Raw genomic sequence first — 14,941 nt, forward strand, 5'->3', positions numbered from 1 at the left:
CAAGGCTATGGTTTTTCCAGTGGTCATGTATGGATGTGAGATTGGACTATAAAGAAAGTTGAGCATCAAAGAATTGATGCTTTTGAACTGTGGTGTTGGAGAAGACTCTTGAGAGTCCCTTGGAATGCAAAGAGGTCCAACCAGTGCATCCTAAAGGATATCAGTCCTGGGTGTTTATTGGAAGGACTGATGTTGAAGGTGAAACTTCAATACTTTGGCTACCTGATGCAAAGAGCTGACTCATTTGAAAAGACCCTGATGCTGGGAAAGATTGAGGGCAGGAGGACAAGGGGACGACAGAGGATGAGATGGTTGGATGGTATCACCGACTCAATGCACATGGGTTTAGGTGGACTCCAGGGGTTGGTGATGGACAGGGAGGCCTGGCGTGCTGCGGTTCCTGGAGTCGCAAAGAATCAGCTATGACTGAGCAACTGAACTGAACTGAACTGAACTGCATTTCAGACTCTTTTGTTGACTGTGATGGCTACTCCATTTCATCTAAGGGATTCTTGCCTACAGTGGTAGATATAACAGTCATCTGAATTAAATTCACCCATTCCAGTCAATTTTAGTCTGCTGATTCCTAAAATGTTGATGTTCACTCTTGCCACCTTGTTTGAACACTTCTAATTTGCCTTAATTCATGGACCTGACATTTCAGGTTGCTATGAAATATTGCTCTTTACAGCATCTGATTTTACTTCCATTACCAGTCACATCCACTACTGGGTGTTGTTTTTGCTTTGGCTCTGTCCCTTCATTCTTTCTGGAGTTATTTCTCCACTGACCTCCAGTAGCATATTGGGCACCTACTGACCTGCGGAGTTCATCTTTCAGTGTCCTATCTTTTTCCCTTTTCATACTGTTCATGGGGTTCTCAAGCCAAGAATACTGAAGTGGTTTGCCATTCCCTTCTCCAGTGGACCACAGGGAGATCACACCGAACTGTGGAAAACTCTTAAAGAGATGAGAATACCAGACCACCTTACCTGTCTCCTCAGAAACCTGTATGCAGGTGAAGAACCAACAGTTAGAACCTGATATGGAACAATGAACTGGTTCAAAATTGAGAAAGGTTCAAACCCACTAAGATGGCAGAGGAATAGGACGGGGAGACCACTTTCTCCCCCACAAATTCATTAAAGAACATTTGAACGCTGAGTAAATTCCACAAAACCACTTCTGAATGCCCGCAGAGGACATCAGGAACCCAGAAAAGCAGCCCATTGTCATCGAAAGGAGATGTTTTATCAACGGTGCTGTAAAGATGGAGAAGTCTTGAGGCTACTGTAAAAATAAGACTGAAAACCAGAAGCAGGAGGCTTAAGTCCAAATCCTGAGAACACCAGAGAACTCCTGACTCCAGGGAACATTAACCGACAGGAGCTCATCAAACGCCTCCATACCTACACTGAAACCAAGCACCACCCAAGGGCCAACAAGTTCCAGAGCAAGATATACCATGCAAATTCTCCAGCAACACAGCAACATAGCCCTGAGCTTCAATATACAGGCTGCCCAAAGTCACTCCAAACCCACTGACATCTCATAACTCATTCATTGCACTCATCTCATAACACTTCATTGCACTCATCTCATAACACTTCATTGTACTCCAGAGAAAAGAAATCCAGTTCCACCACCAAAACACCAACACAAGCTTCCCTAACCAGGAAACCTTGACCAGCCACCCGTACAACCCCACCCACAGCGAGCAAACTTCACAATAAAGAGAACTTCACAAACTGCCAGAATACCGAAAGACCACCTCAAACACAGCAATAGTAACAAGATGAAGAGACAAAGGAATATCCAGCAGGTAAAGGAACAGGATAATGCCCATCAAACCAAACCAAAGAGGAAGAGATAGGGAATCTACCTGATAAAGAATTCTGAATAATGACAGTCAAAATGATGCAATATCTTGAAAACAAAATGGAATCACAGATAAATAGCCTGGAGACAAGGATTGAGAAGATGCAAGAAAGGTTTAATAAGGACCTAGAAGAAATAAAAAAGAGTCAATCAATAATAAATAATGCAATAAATGATATCAAAAACACTCTGGATGGAACTAACAGTAGAATAATGGAGGCAGAAAATAGGATAAGTGAGGTAGAGGATAGAATGGTAGAAATAAATGAATCAGAGAGGAAAAACGAAAAATGAATTAAAAGAAATGAGGACAATCTCAGAGACCTCTAGGACAATGTTAAATGCCCCAACATTCGAATCATAGGAGTCCCAGAAAAAGAAGACAAAAAGAAAGACCATGAGAAAATACTTGAGGAGATAATAGTTGAAAACTTCCCTAAAATGGGGAAGGAAATAATCACCCAAGTCCAAGAAACCCAGAGAGTCCCAAACAGGATAAACCCAAGGCAAAACACCCCAAGACACATATTAATCAAATTAACAAAGATCAAACACAAAGAACAAATATTAAAAGCAGCAAGGGAAAAACAACAAATAACACACAAGAGGATTCCCATAAGGATAACAGCTGATCTTTCAATAGAAACTCTTCAGGCCAGGAGGGAATGGCAAGACATACTTAAAGTGATGAAAAAAATAACCTACAGCCCAGATTACTGTACCTAGTAAGGATCTCATTCAAATATGAAGGAGAAATCAAAAGCTTTACAGACAAGCAAAAGCTGAGAGAATTCAACACCACCAAACCAGCTCTCCAACAAATGCTAAAGGATCTTCTCTAGACAGGAAACACAAAAAGGGTGTATAAATTCGAACCCAAAACAATAAAGTAAATGGCAACGGGATCATACTTATCAATAATTACCTTAAACGTAAATGGGTTGAATGCCCCAACCAAAAGACAAAGACTGGCTGAATGGATACAAAAACAAGACCCCTATATATGTTGTCTACAAGAGACCCACCTCAAAACAGGGGACACATACAGACTGAAAGTGAAGGGCTGGAAAAAGATATTCCACACAAATAGAGACCAAAAGAAAGCAGGAGCAGCAATACTCATATCAGATAAAATAGACTTTAAAACAAAGGCTGTGAAAAGAGACAAAGGACACTACATAATGATCAAAGGATCAATCCAAGAAGAAGATGTAACAATTATAAATATATATGCACCCAACATAGGAGCACCACAATACATAAGACAAATCCTAACAACTATGAAAGGGGAAATTAACAATAACACAATAATAGTGGGAGACGTTAATACCCCACTCACACCTATGGACAGATCAACTAAACAGAAAATTAACAAGGAAACACAAACTTTAAACGATACAATAGACCAGTTAGACCTAATTGATATCTATAGGACATTTCACCCCAAAACAATGAATTTCACCTTTTTCTCAAGTGCACACAGAACCTTCTCCAGGATAGATCACATCCTGGGCCATAAATCTAGCCTTGGTAAATTAAAAAAAATTGAAATCATTCCAAGCATCTTTTCTGACCACAATGCAGGAAGATTAGAACTCAATTACAGGGGGAAAACTATTAAAAATTCCAACATATGGAGGCTGAACAACACACTGCTGAAAAACCAACAAATCACAAAAGAAATCAAAAAAGAAATCAAAATATGCATAGAAACGAATGAAAATGAAAACACAACAACCCAAAACCTGTGGGACACTGTAAAAGCAGTGCTAAGGGGAAGGTTCATAGCAATACAGGCATACCTCAAGAAACAAGAAAAAAGTCAAATAAATAACCTAACTCTACACCTAAAGCAACTAGAAAAGGAAGAAATGAAGAACCCCAGGGTTAGTAGAAGGAAGCAAATCTTAAAAGTTAGGGCAGAAATAAATGTAAAAGAAACAAAAGAGACCATAGCAAAAATCAACAAAACCAAAAGCTGGTTCTTTGAGAGGATAAATAAAATTGACAAGCCATTAGCCGGACTCATCAAGAAACAAAGGGAGAAAAATCAAATCAATAAAATTAGAAATGAAAATGGAGAAATCACAACAGACAACACAAATACAAAGGATCATAAGAGACTACTATCAGCAACTATATGCCAATAAAAAGGACAACATGGAAGAAATGGACAAATTCTTAGAAAAGTACAACTCTCCAAAACTGAAGCAGGAAGAAGATAGAAAATCTTAACAGACCCATCACAAGCACGGAAACTGAAACTGTAATCAGAAATCTTCCAGCAAACAAAAGCCCAGGTCCAGAGGGCTTCACAGCTGAATTCTACCAAAAATTCAGAGAAGAGCTAATACCTATCCTATTCAAACTCTTCTAGAAAATTGCAGAGGAAGGTAAACTTCCAAACTCATTCTATGAGGCCACCATCACCCTAATACCAAAACCTGACAAAGATCCCACAAAAAAAGAAAACACAGGCCAATATCACTGATGAACATAGATGCAAAAATCCTTAACAAAATTCTAGCAATCAGAATCCAACAACACATTAAAATTATCATACATCATGACCAAGTGGGCATTATCCCAGGGATGCAAGGATTCTTCAATATTCATAAATCAATCAATGTAATACACCACATTAACAAATTGAAAAATAAAAACCATATGATTATCTCAATAGATATAGAGAAAGCCTTTGACAAAATTCAACATCCATTTATGATAAAAACTCTCCAGAAAGCAGGAATAGAAGGAACATTCCTCCACATAATAAAAGCTATATATGACAAACCCTCAGCAAACATTATCCTCAACGCTGAAAAATTGAAAGCATTTCCCCTAAAGTCAGGAACAAGACAAGGATGCCCACTCTCACCACTATTATTCAACATAGTTTTGGAAGTTTTGGCCACAGCAATCAGAGCAGAAAAAGAAATAAAACGAATCCAAATTGGAAAAGAAGAAGTAAAACTCTCACTGTTTGCAGATGATATGATCCTCTACATAGATAACCCTAAAGACTCCACCAGAAAATTACTAGAGCTAATCAATGAATATAGTAAAGTTGCATGATATAAAATCAACACACAGAAATCCCTTGCATTCCTATACACTAATAATGAGAAAATAGAGAAATTAAGGAAACAATTCCATTCACCATTGCAATGAAAAGAATAAAATACTTAGGAATATATCTACCTAAAGAAACTAAAGACCTATATATAGAAAACTATAAAACACTGATGAAAGAAATTAAAGAGGACACTAATGGATGGAGAAATATACCGTGTTCATGGATTAGAAGAATCAATATAGTGAAAATGAATATACTACCCAAAGCAATCTATAGATTCAATGCAATCCCCATCAAGCTATCAACCGTATTTTTCAGAGAGCTAGAACAAATAATTTCAAATTTTGTATGGAAATACAAAAAACCTTAAATAGCCAAAGCCATCTTGAGAAAGAAGAATGGACCTGGAGGAATCAACCTGCCTGACTTCAGGCTCTACTACAAAGCCACAGTCATCAAGACAGTATGGTACTGGCACAAAGACAGAAATATAGATCAGTGGAACAAAATAGAAAGCCCAGAGATAAATCCAGGCACCTATGGACACCTTATCTTTGACAAAGTGTGCAAGAATATACAATGGAGAAAAGACAATCTCTTTAACAAGTGGTGCTGGGAAAACTGGTCAACCACTTGTAAAAGAATGAAACTAGAACACTTTCTAACACCATACACAAAAATAAACTCAAAATGGATTAAAGATCTAAATGTAAGAGCAGAAACTATACAACTCCTAGAGGAAAACATAGGCAAAACACTCTCTGACATACATCACAGCAGGATCCTCTATGACCCACCTCCCAGAATATTGGAAATATAAGCAAAAATAAACAAATGGGACCTAATTAAAATTAAAAGCTTCTGCACAACAAAGGAAACTATAAGCAAGGTGAAAAGACAACCTTCAGAATGGGAGAAAATAATAGCAAATGAAGCAATGCACAAAGAATTAATCTCAAAAATATACAAGCAACTCCTACAGCTCAATTCCAGAAAAATAAACAACCCAATCAAAAAATGGGCCAAAGAACTAAACAGACATTTCTCCAAAGAAGACATACAGATGGCTAACAAACACATGAAAAGATGCTCAACATCACTCATTATCAGAGAAATGCAAATCAAAACCACAATGAGATACCATTTCACACCAGTCAGAATGGCTGCGATCCAAAAGTCTACAAGCAATAAATGAGGAGAGGGTATGGAGAAAAGGGAACCCTCTTACACTGTTGGTGGGAATGCAAACTAGTACAGCCACTATGGAGAACAGTGTGGAGATTCCTTAAAACACTGGAAATAGAGCTGCCTTATAATCCAGCAATCCCACTGCTGGGCATACACACTGAGGAAACCAGAAGGGAAAGAGACACGTGTACCCCAATGTTCATCGCAGAACTGTTTACAATAGCCAGGACATGGAAGCAACCTAGATGTCCATCAGAAGACGAATGGATGAGAAAGCTGTTGTACATATACACAATGGAGTATTACTCAGCCATTAAAAAGAATACATTTGAATCAGTTCTAATGAGGTGGATGAAACTTGAGCCTATTATACAAAGTGAAGTAAGCCAGAAAGAAGAACACCAATATAGTATACTGATGCATATATATGGAATTTAGAAAGATGGTAACGATAACCCTGTATGCGAGACAGCAAGAGACACAGATGCATAGAACAGTCTTTTGGACTCTGTGGCAGAGGGCGAGTGTGGGATGATTTGGGAGAATAGCATTGAAACATGTATAATGTCATATGTGAAACGAATCGCCAGTCCAGGTTCGATGCCTGATACAGGATGCTTGGGCTGGTGCACTGGGATGACCCAGAAAGATGGTACGGGGAGGGAGGTGGTGGGGGGGTTCAGGATGGGGAACATGTGTACACCCGTGGTGGATTCATGTTGATATATGGCAAAACCGATACATTATTATAAAGTAATTAGCCTCCAATTAAAATAAATAATTTTTTTTTAAAAATTGAGAAAGGAGTACATCAAGGCTGTATATTGCCATACTGCTTATTTAACTTCTATGCAGAGTACATCATGCAAAATGCCAGGCTGGATGTGTTACAAGCTGGAATTAAGATTGCCAGGAGAAATTTCAACAACCTCAGATATGCAGATGATAACCACTCTAATGGCAGAAAGTAAAGAGGAACTAATGAACCTCTTGATGAGAGTGAAAGAGGAGAGCGAAAAAGCCATCTTAAAACTCAAAATTAAAAAAACTAAGACAATGGCATTCAGCCCCTTCACTTCATGGCAAGTAGGAGGGGGAAAAGTGGAAGCAATGACAGATTTTCTTTTCATGGGATCTAAAATCACTGCAGATGGTGACTGCAGCCGTGAAATTAGAAGAAAACTGTTTCTTGGAAGGAAAGCTATGAAAAACCTAGACAGTTTATTAAACAGAAAATACATCACTTTGCCAGCAAAGGTCCATATAGTGAAGGCTGTGGTCTTTCCAGTACTCGTGTACAGGTGTGAGAGCTAGACACCAAAGAACTGATGCTTTCAAACTCTTGTGCTTGAGAAGACTCTTGAGAGTCCCTTGGACACCAAGGAGATCAAACCAGGCAATCTTAAAGGAAACCAACCCTGAATATTCTATGGAAGGACTGATGCTGAAGCTCCAATACTTTGGGCACCTGATGTGAAGAGCCAACTCATTGGAAAAGACCCTGACCCTGGGAAAGACTGAAAGCAGAAGGAAAAGAGGGTGACAGATGACGAGTTAGTTGGATGGCATCAGAGATTCAAAGGACATGAACTTGGGCAAATTTCTGGAGATGGTGAGGGACAAGGAGGCCTGGCATGCTGCAGTCCATAGGGTCACAAAGAGTTGGATATGACTTGGCAACTGAAAAACTACAACAAATAAGGATCTACTGTATAGCACTGGGAACTCTACTCAATACTCTATAATAGTCTACATAGGAAGAGCATCTAAAAAAGAGTGAATACATGTATATGTATAACATTCATTTTGCTATACACCTGAAACCAACACAACATTGTAAATCAACTCAGATCAGATCAGATCAGATCAGTCGCTCAGTCGTGTCCAACTCTTTGCGACCCCATGAATTGCAGCATGCCAGGCCTCCCTGTTCATCACCAACTCCCGGAGTTCACTGAGACTCATGTCCACTGAGTCAGTGATGCCATCCAGCCATCTCATCCTCTGTCGTCCCCTTCTCCTCTTGCCCCCAATCCGTCCCAGCATCAGAGTCTTTTCCAATGAGTCAACTCTTCGCATGAGGTGGACAAAGTACTGGAGTTTCAGCTTTAGCATCATTCTTTCCAAAGAAATCCCAGGGCTGATCTCCTTCAGAATGGACTGGTTGGATCTCCTTGCAGTCCAAGGGACTCTCAAGAGTCTTCTCCAACACCACAGTTCAAAAGCATCAATTCTTCGGTGCTCAGCCTTCTTCACAGTCCAACTCTCACATCCATACATGACCACAGGAAAAACCATAGCCTTGACTAGACGAACCTTTGTTGGCAAAGTAGTGTCTCTGCTTTTGAATATGCTATCTAGGTTGGTCATAACTTTCCTTCCAAGGAGTAAGCATCTTTTAACTTCATGGCTGCAGTCACCATCTGTAGTGATTTTGGAGCCCAGAAAAATAAAGTCTGACACTGTTTCCACTGTTTCCCCATCTATTTCCCATGAAGTGATGGGACCGGATGCCACGATCTTTGTTTTCTGAATGTTGAGCTTTAAGCCAACTTTTTCACTCTCCTCTTTCACTTTCATCAAGAGGCTCTTTAGTTCTTCTTCACTTTCTGCCATAAAGGTGGTATCATCTGCATATCTGAGGTTATTGATATTTCTCCCGGCAATCTTGATTCCAGCTTGTGCTTCTTCCAGACCAGCATTTCTCATGATGTTCTCTGCATATAAGTTAAATAAGCAGGGTGACAATATACAGCCTTGACGTACTCCTTTTCCTATTTGGAACCAGTCTGTTGTTCCATAGCCAGTTCTAACTGTTGCTTCCTGACCTGTATATACATTTCTCAAAAGGCAGGTCAGGTGGTCTGGTATTCCCATCTCTTTCAGAATTTTCCACAGTTTATTGTGATCCACACAGTCAAAGGCTTTGGCATAGTCAATAAAGCAGAAATAGATGCTTTTCTGGAACTCTCTTGCTTTTTCCATGATCCAGCAGATGTTGGCAATTTGATCTCTGGTTCCTCTGCCTTTTCTAAAACGAGCTTGAACATCAGGAAGTTCACGGTTCACATATTGCTGAAGCCTGGCTTGGAGAATTTTGAGCATTACTTTACTAGCGTGTGAGATGAGTGCAATTGTGTGGTAGTTTGAGCATTCTTTGGCATTGCCTTTCTTTGGGATTGGAATGAAAACTGACCTTTTCCAGTCCGGTGGCCACTGCTGAATTTTCCAAATTTGCTGGCATATTGAATGCAGCACTTTCACAGCATCATCTTTCAGGATTTGGAATAGCTTAACTGGAATTCTATCACCTCCACTAGCTTTGTTTGTAGTGATGCTTTCTAAGGCCCACTTGACTTCACATTCCAGGATGTCTGGCTCTAGGTCAGTGATCACACCATCGTGATTATCTGGGTCATGAAGATCTTTTTTGTACTGTTCTTCTGTGTATTCTTGCCATCTCTTCTTAATATCTTCTGCTTCTGTTAGGTCCATACCATTTCTGTCCTTTATCGAGCCCATCTTTGCATGAAATGTTCCTTTGGTATCTCTGATTTTCTTGAAGAGATCCCTAGTCTTTCCCATTCTGTTGTTTTCCTCTATTTCTTTGCATTGATCACTGAAGAAGGCTTTCTTATCTCTTCTTGATGTTCTTTGGAACTCTGCATTCAGGTGTTTATATCTTTCCTTTTCTCCTTTGCTTTTCGCTTCTCTTCTTTTCACAGCTATTTGTAAGGCCTCCCCAGACAGCCATTTTGCTTTTTGGCATTTCTTTTCCATGAGGATGGTCTTGATCCCTGTCTCCTGTACAATGTCACGTACCTCATTCCATAGCTCATCTGGCACTCTATCTATCAGATGTAGGCCCTTAAATCTATTTCTCACTTCCACTGTATAATCATAAGGGATTTGATTTAGGTCATACCTGAATGGTCTAGTGGTTTTCCCTACTTTCTTCAGTTTAAGTCTGAATTTGGCAATAAGGAGTTCATGGTCTGAGCCACAGTCAGCTCCTGGTCTTGTTTTTGCTGACTGGACAGAGCTTCTCCATCTTTGGCTGCAAAGAATATAATTAATCTGATTTCAGTGTTGATCATCTGGTGATGTCCATGTATAGAGTCTTCTCTTGTGTTGTTGGAAGAGGGTGTTTGTTATGACCAGTGCGTTTTCTTGGCAAAACTCTATTAGTCTTTGCCCTGCTTCATTCCGTATTCCAAGGCCAAATTTGCCTGTTACTCCAGGTGTTTCTCGACTTCCTACTTTTGCATTCCAGTCCCCTATAATGAAAAGCACATCTTTTTTGGGTAAATCAACTATACTCTAATAAAAATGTTTATAAAAGAAATCAGAGAAGAAAGTGAATTAAATAGTTCCCTTAAATACCAACAACTAGACTACTGTTTAAGGGAGCATCTGTCCTTCTTGGCTATCTGAGGGGGGAAAGCATCCTTACTATTCAGAAACTGCCCTAAATTAATATAGGCAGTTGCCAGGTAGAAAGAAGTTCCCTGGAAAGGATATAAAAAAATGAACAAACTCCACTGACTGCCAAATTTCACCCAGCCCAGGCACCTACAGAATCCATTTTAAACTTCCTCTAGAGGACAAAAAAAGAGTGCATCTACAACACATTCATAGGTAATATATTTATTACACAGGGGTTTTCCCTAGTAATATGCCTTGATCTCCTAGACGTCTCCCAGTATGTCTAGCAGTTGAATGTCTTCTTGAAAGTCCATTCTCACTATGGAAGGTAACTGGCTCACCACTGACCAATCAGCTACAGGCAAAGGCTCGGACACCACAGAAAAGCCGGGTGACCCTCCTACCTGCTGAAGCACACTCATCTGGATGCAGCAGAGCCCAGTATGATCAGAAGGAACACAGAGCCTAGTGTGTGCCTGTGCAGCCTCCTTATTCACAGTGAAGATCCCTGCCCAGGGATCTTCTGCATACTGAGTATCTCAGGGACTGAATTTTAATTTGTGGCTGATCACTGTGGAAATGTAGTTTGAAGCTGATTTCTTTGGGAAGAAGTCTGAGCTAAGAAGAAGACCAGAGCACATGGAGTAGAGCCGGTACCACTTACAGTTGCCAAAGAGTGTTGACTTATGGCATGTCTGATTTAGTACACTCGGCTTTTATGCAAGTTTTAAGAAAGATTCTCTGAATAGAATTCCTATGAAAGTATTTTTCATATAATTAAGACCCAAAATGCTCTACGCTGTATGAGAAATAGTGAATATCATGAAGAAACTCTTAAGAATAAAGAATAAAAACTCTCCATGTTTTTAAATGGAGAAAGCCAAAATAAATAAGTAAAGGAAGTCTAAATACAATTTTTAAAACAAAAACACCACAGAAATATTTATTTACAGAATTTTTATGTTTGTAAACTTCTTTAAAGTCTCAGAATTCATTAGAAACGTTAATGCCACTTTACCAAGTTCTTGGCTGTTTCTCCCTGGAAATTTCTGAAGCAAAAGAAATTCTACAGTATGAAAAAGAGATTATCCCAAATAAAATCATGTCATTCTGTTCAAGGATAATGTAACATCTACTCTGGCCAAATAAAATACACTGGAAAATGCTAAACAAAAAGAACTCCTTTAGGCATAAATATTTATAATAACACATTAAAGGGATACTCCATTTTTGCTTAGAAATGGTAATTGTGCTGGTTTGGGCCCAAAGGCCTTTTTAAAAATTAAAGAGATTCATATCCACCATCCACCTAACTATCCAGTGGTTTTTAATACAAAACAGCAGAGGTGATCAAAATAATATAGATTTATATCACAGGAAACTAGAATCAGTCTGGATTCCTTTTTCTATAGTCCCTATCACTTTATTTCCTATTTCTAATATTTAAAGTATGAAACAAGAAAATGTAATGGTTAATATTTCAGGAAAAATGAATCTGTGATTCACAGGCACCATCACATCCTCGGAGAAATACAAGTAATTTAAACCCACATTAGCTCTTAGAGAAAAGCACAGCAAAGTATTTGAGACAGGTTAGTCAAGAGAGGCTGACCATCTTACTCAAGAACTTCCGTTTTTCACTTGTCTTTGGTCTCCTAAAGCTGTCCCTCTAACATCTGGAACAAGACAAGGATGTCCACTCTCACCACTTTTTTAAACATAGTTTTGGAAGTCCTAGCTACAGCAATCAGAGAAAAAAAAGGAGTGAAGGAGTCCAAATTGGAAGAAGCTAAACTGTCACTGTTCGCAGATGGCATGATAATATACACAGAAGATCCTAAAGATGCTACCAGAAAACTACTAGAACCACCAATGAATTTGGAAAAGTTGCAGGTTACAAAATTAACACACAGAGATCTGTTGCATTTCTATACACTAACAACAAAAGATCAGAAAAAGAAACACTTCCATTTACCATCGCATTAAAAAGAATAAAATACCCAGGAACAAATCTACTTAAGGAGACCAAAGACCTGTACTCCACTCTAAGATGCTGATGAAGGGATTAGTGTTTTTATAAGAAAGACCCCAGAGAGATAGATCCCTTATCCCTTGCACTGTGTGAGGACAAAGTGAGACGGTGCCAGCTATGAACTAGGAAGAGGGCCCTTACCAGAACGTGACCATGCTGGCACCTTGATCTTGGCTTCCAGAAATGTGGCGAAAATTTTCAGTTGATTATAAACTACGCAATCTGTGACATTTTGTTAGAGCAGCTGGAAAGGACTGAGACACTAAGCCCACACCCTACCAACAGTGCAACTGTATCCCATTCGCCTCAATTTTCTGCTCTGTAAAGTGAGAACAAGTGATCATTCATAAGACTGTGGGGTAGGCTACACCAGATAACTTACATAAAGTGTCTGCTAACAAAGCATAGAAGCGCAGAGTGAAAACTGAGGCTTTTGAGTATATTTTCAAAGTCTCGAGATAATTTTGCCTATTTCTATGCCATGTGTGAAAATCCCATGCCCCTTCCATGGTTGCTAAAAAACCAAAATCCACAAACGCCACAAATCTGATCATCCCTTTCAAGCACACAGACAATTCACCATTTTCCTAAAACCCACATGTACCCAAAATACTTGCCTCTAGTTTCAAAATTTGACTCGCATCATAAGTGTTTCACCGCTCAATTTACATTCACTAAAGTCTGTATTGTTTCTGTTTTTAACTTGATCAGAATGATTAATATCAAAGTGGTCTGATTCAAGAAGGAAAAACGTTTTATGAAAGTTTCATTTGTGGAAATTAAAATCAGAGAAGGCTGTTATATCTTCAATAATATTAAAAGGCAACGATAGCTCCTAGAATTCTGTTTGCTTTATGCAAAGTAATATCTATTATAGGTTAAGGAGTAATTAACATTTTTGCAAGAGTACAGATTTAAACTTTTTTTTTAATTAATTTGTATTGGAGTGTAGTTGATTTACAATGTTATGTTAGTTTCTGTGGTACAGCAAAGTGATTCAGATATATATATATAAAATATATATACACATATATGTATATCCACTCTTTTTTAGATTCTTTGGTCATATAGGTCATTACAGAGTACTGAGTAGAGTTCTCTGTGCTACATCAGATCAGATCAGTCCCTCAGTCATGTCCGACTCTTTGCGACCCCATGAATCGCAGCATCAGAGTCTTTTCCAATGACACTGTGCTGACCTAGTCCCAAAGAAACCTTAAAAGACAAGCCCATAGGAGACAAAGAATTAAATGTTTCACCAGTCAATTCATTATAATTATTAATTCCCAAGATATTTATAAGGAGAATGATCATCAGCTGATAGCCAACTAATGAGAGTTAATAGGAGTGGTTTGCAAGGATTTTCATGCCCATGTGGCCCTCTTACAGTGAGAAGGTGCTATGCCAATACAAGATTCTCCCATGGTCCCACAATATTACACTCACATTATACTTATCAAAAACCTTTCTGAGCTTGATAGCACCTTGTGATAAAATGTACACATCACTGCAAAAGACTTATGACTACAATTTATTTGCAACTCAGTATGAAGAGTTGACTCATTGGAAAAGACTCATGCTGGGAGGGATTGGGGGCAGGAGGAGAAGGGGACGCCAGAGGATGAGATGGCTGGATGGCATCACTGACTCGATGGACGTGAGTCTGAGTGAACTCCGGGAGTTGGTGATGGACAGGGAGGCCTGGCGTGCTGCGATGCGTGGAGTCACAAAGAGTCGGACTCCATTGAGCGACTGAACTGAACTGAATGAATCACCTTAATCAGATAATCATATTATTTTTCTCTAAACACTTAGCTGAGATTTCTGGGATTAGAAATTTTGCTTGTGTGAAAGGAAACATATTTGTAAAAAAAATTTTTTTTCATGTTGAGAATAACATTTTAGGACTATCAGTGAAATTTAAAGTCAATCACTAGATAAAAACTCTCTTTTATGTACATTAAAATTTTCCATTTCTGAATTTAAAAAAAAAAAAAAAGAAGGTATACGAAGGGGAGAGAACTACCAGAGTGTTCAAAATGAAGAAAGGTCTAGAGAGAAAAGACAGGAGAAACTATGACAATGGACCAAAATGGAAGTTTAAAATGTACAAGAAGACAATTTCATTTGCCTTGAAATTTGGACTCCAGCTCAGTATGCAAACAGGTATGGAATAGAGAAGGTAAACTAAGCATAAAAAGTTCTAGAAGAAGCAAAGTTTAATCCTAGCTGCTTCAATTATTGCTCTGCAAATGACAGTAATAAATACAATTCTCTGTCCTTAAAGTTGTAAGTTATTCTAATCTATAATAATAATAATAAAGCCTACCTAGAAAGTTGAA

General features: G+C 38.8%; 1 protein-coding gene across 10 annotated transcripts in view; it reads right to left on the minus strand.

Moving 5' to 3' along the window:
* Nucleotides 1-14,941, minus strand: part of SMYD3 (SET and MYND domain containing 3) — a 750,237-nt gene that overhangs the window by 597,723 nt on the left and 137,573 nt on the right. Inside the window, exon 1 of one of the 10 annotated variants that reach the window (XM_044943075.2) lies at nt 12,741-12,917. The exons of the other annotated variants lie outside the window; for them this stretch is intronic. Within the exon in view, the coding sequence (XP_044799010.2) occupies nt 12,741-12,754 (14 nt within the window). The 5' untranslated portion in view covers nt 12,755-12,917. Of the gene's footprint in view, nt 1-12,740; nt 12,918-14,941 lie in introns of those variants that run through there. 10 annotated transcript variants of the gene reach the window in all.

This window comes from Bubalus bubalis, chromosome 5 (genome assembly GCF_019923935.1).
Source record: "Bubalus bubalis isolate 160015118507 breed Murrah chromosome 5, NDDB_SH_1, whole genome shotgun sequence".
NCBI lineage: Eukaryota > Metazoa > Chordata > Mammalia > Artiodactyla > Bovidae > Bubalus > Bubalus bubalis.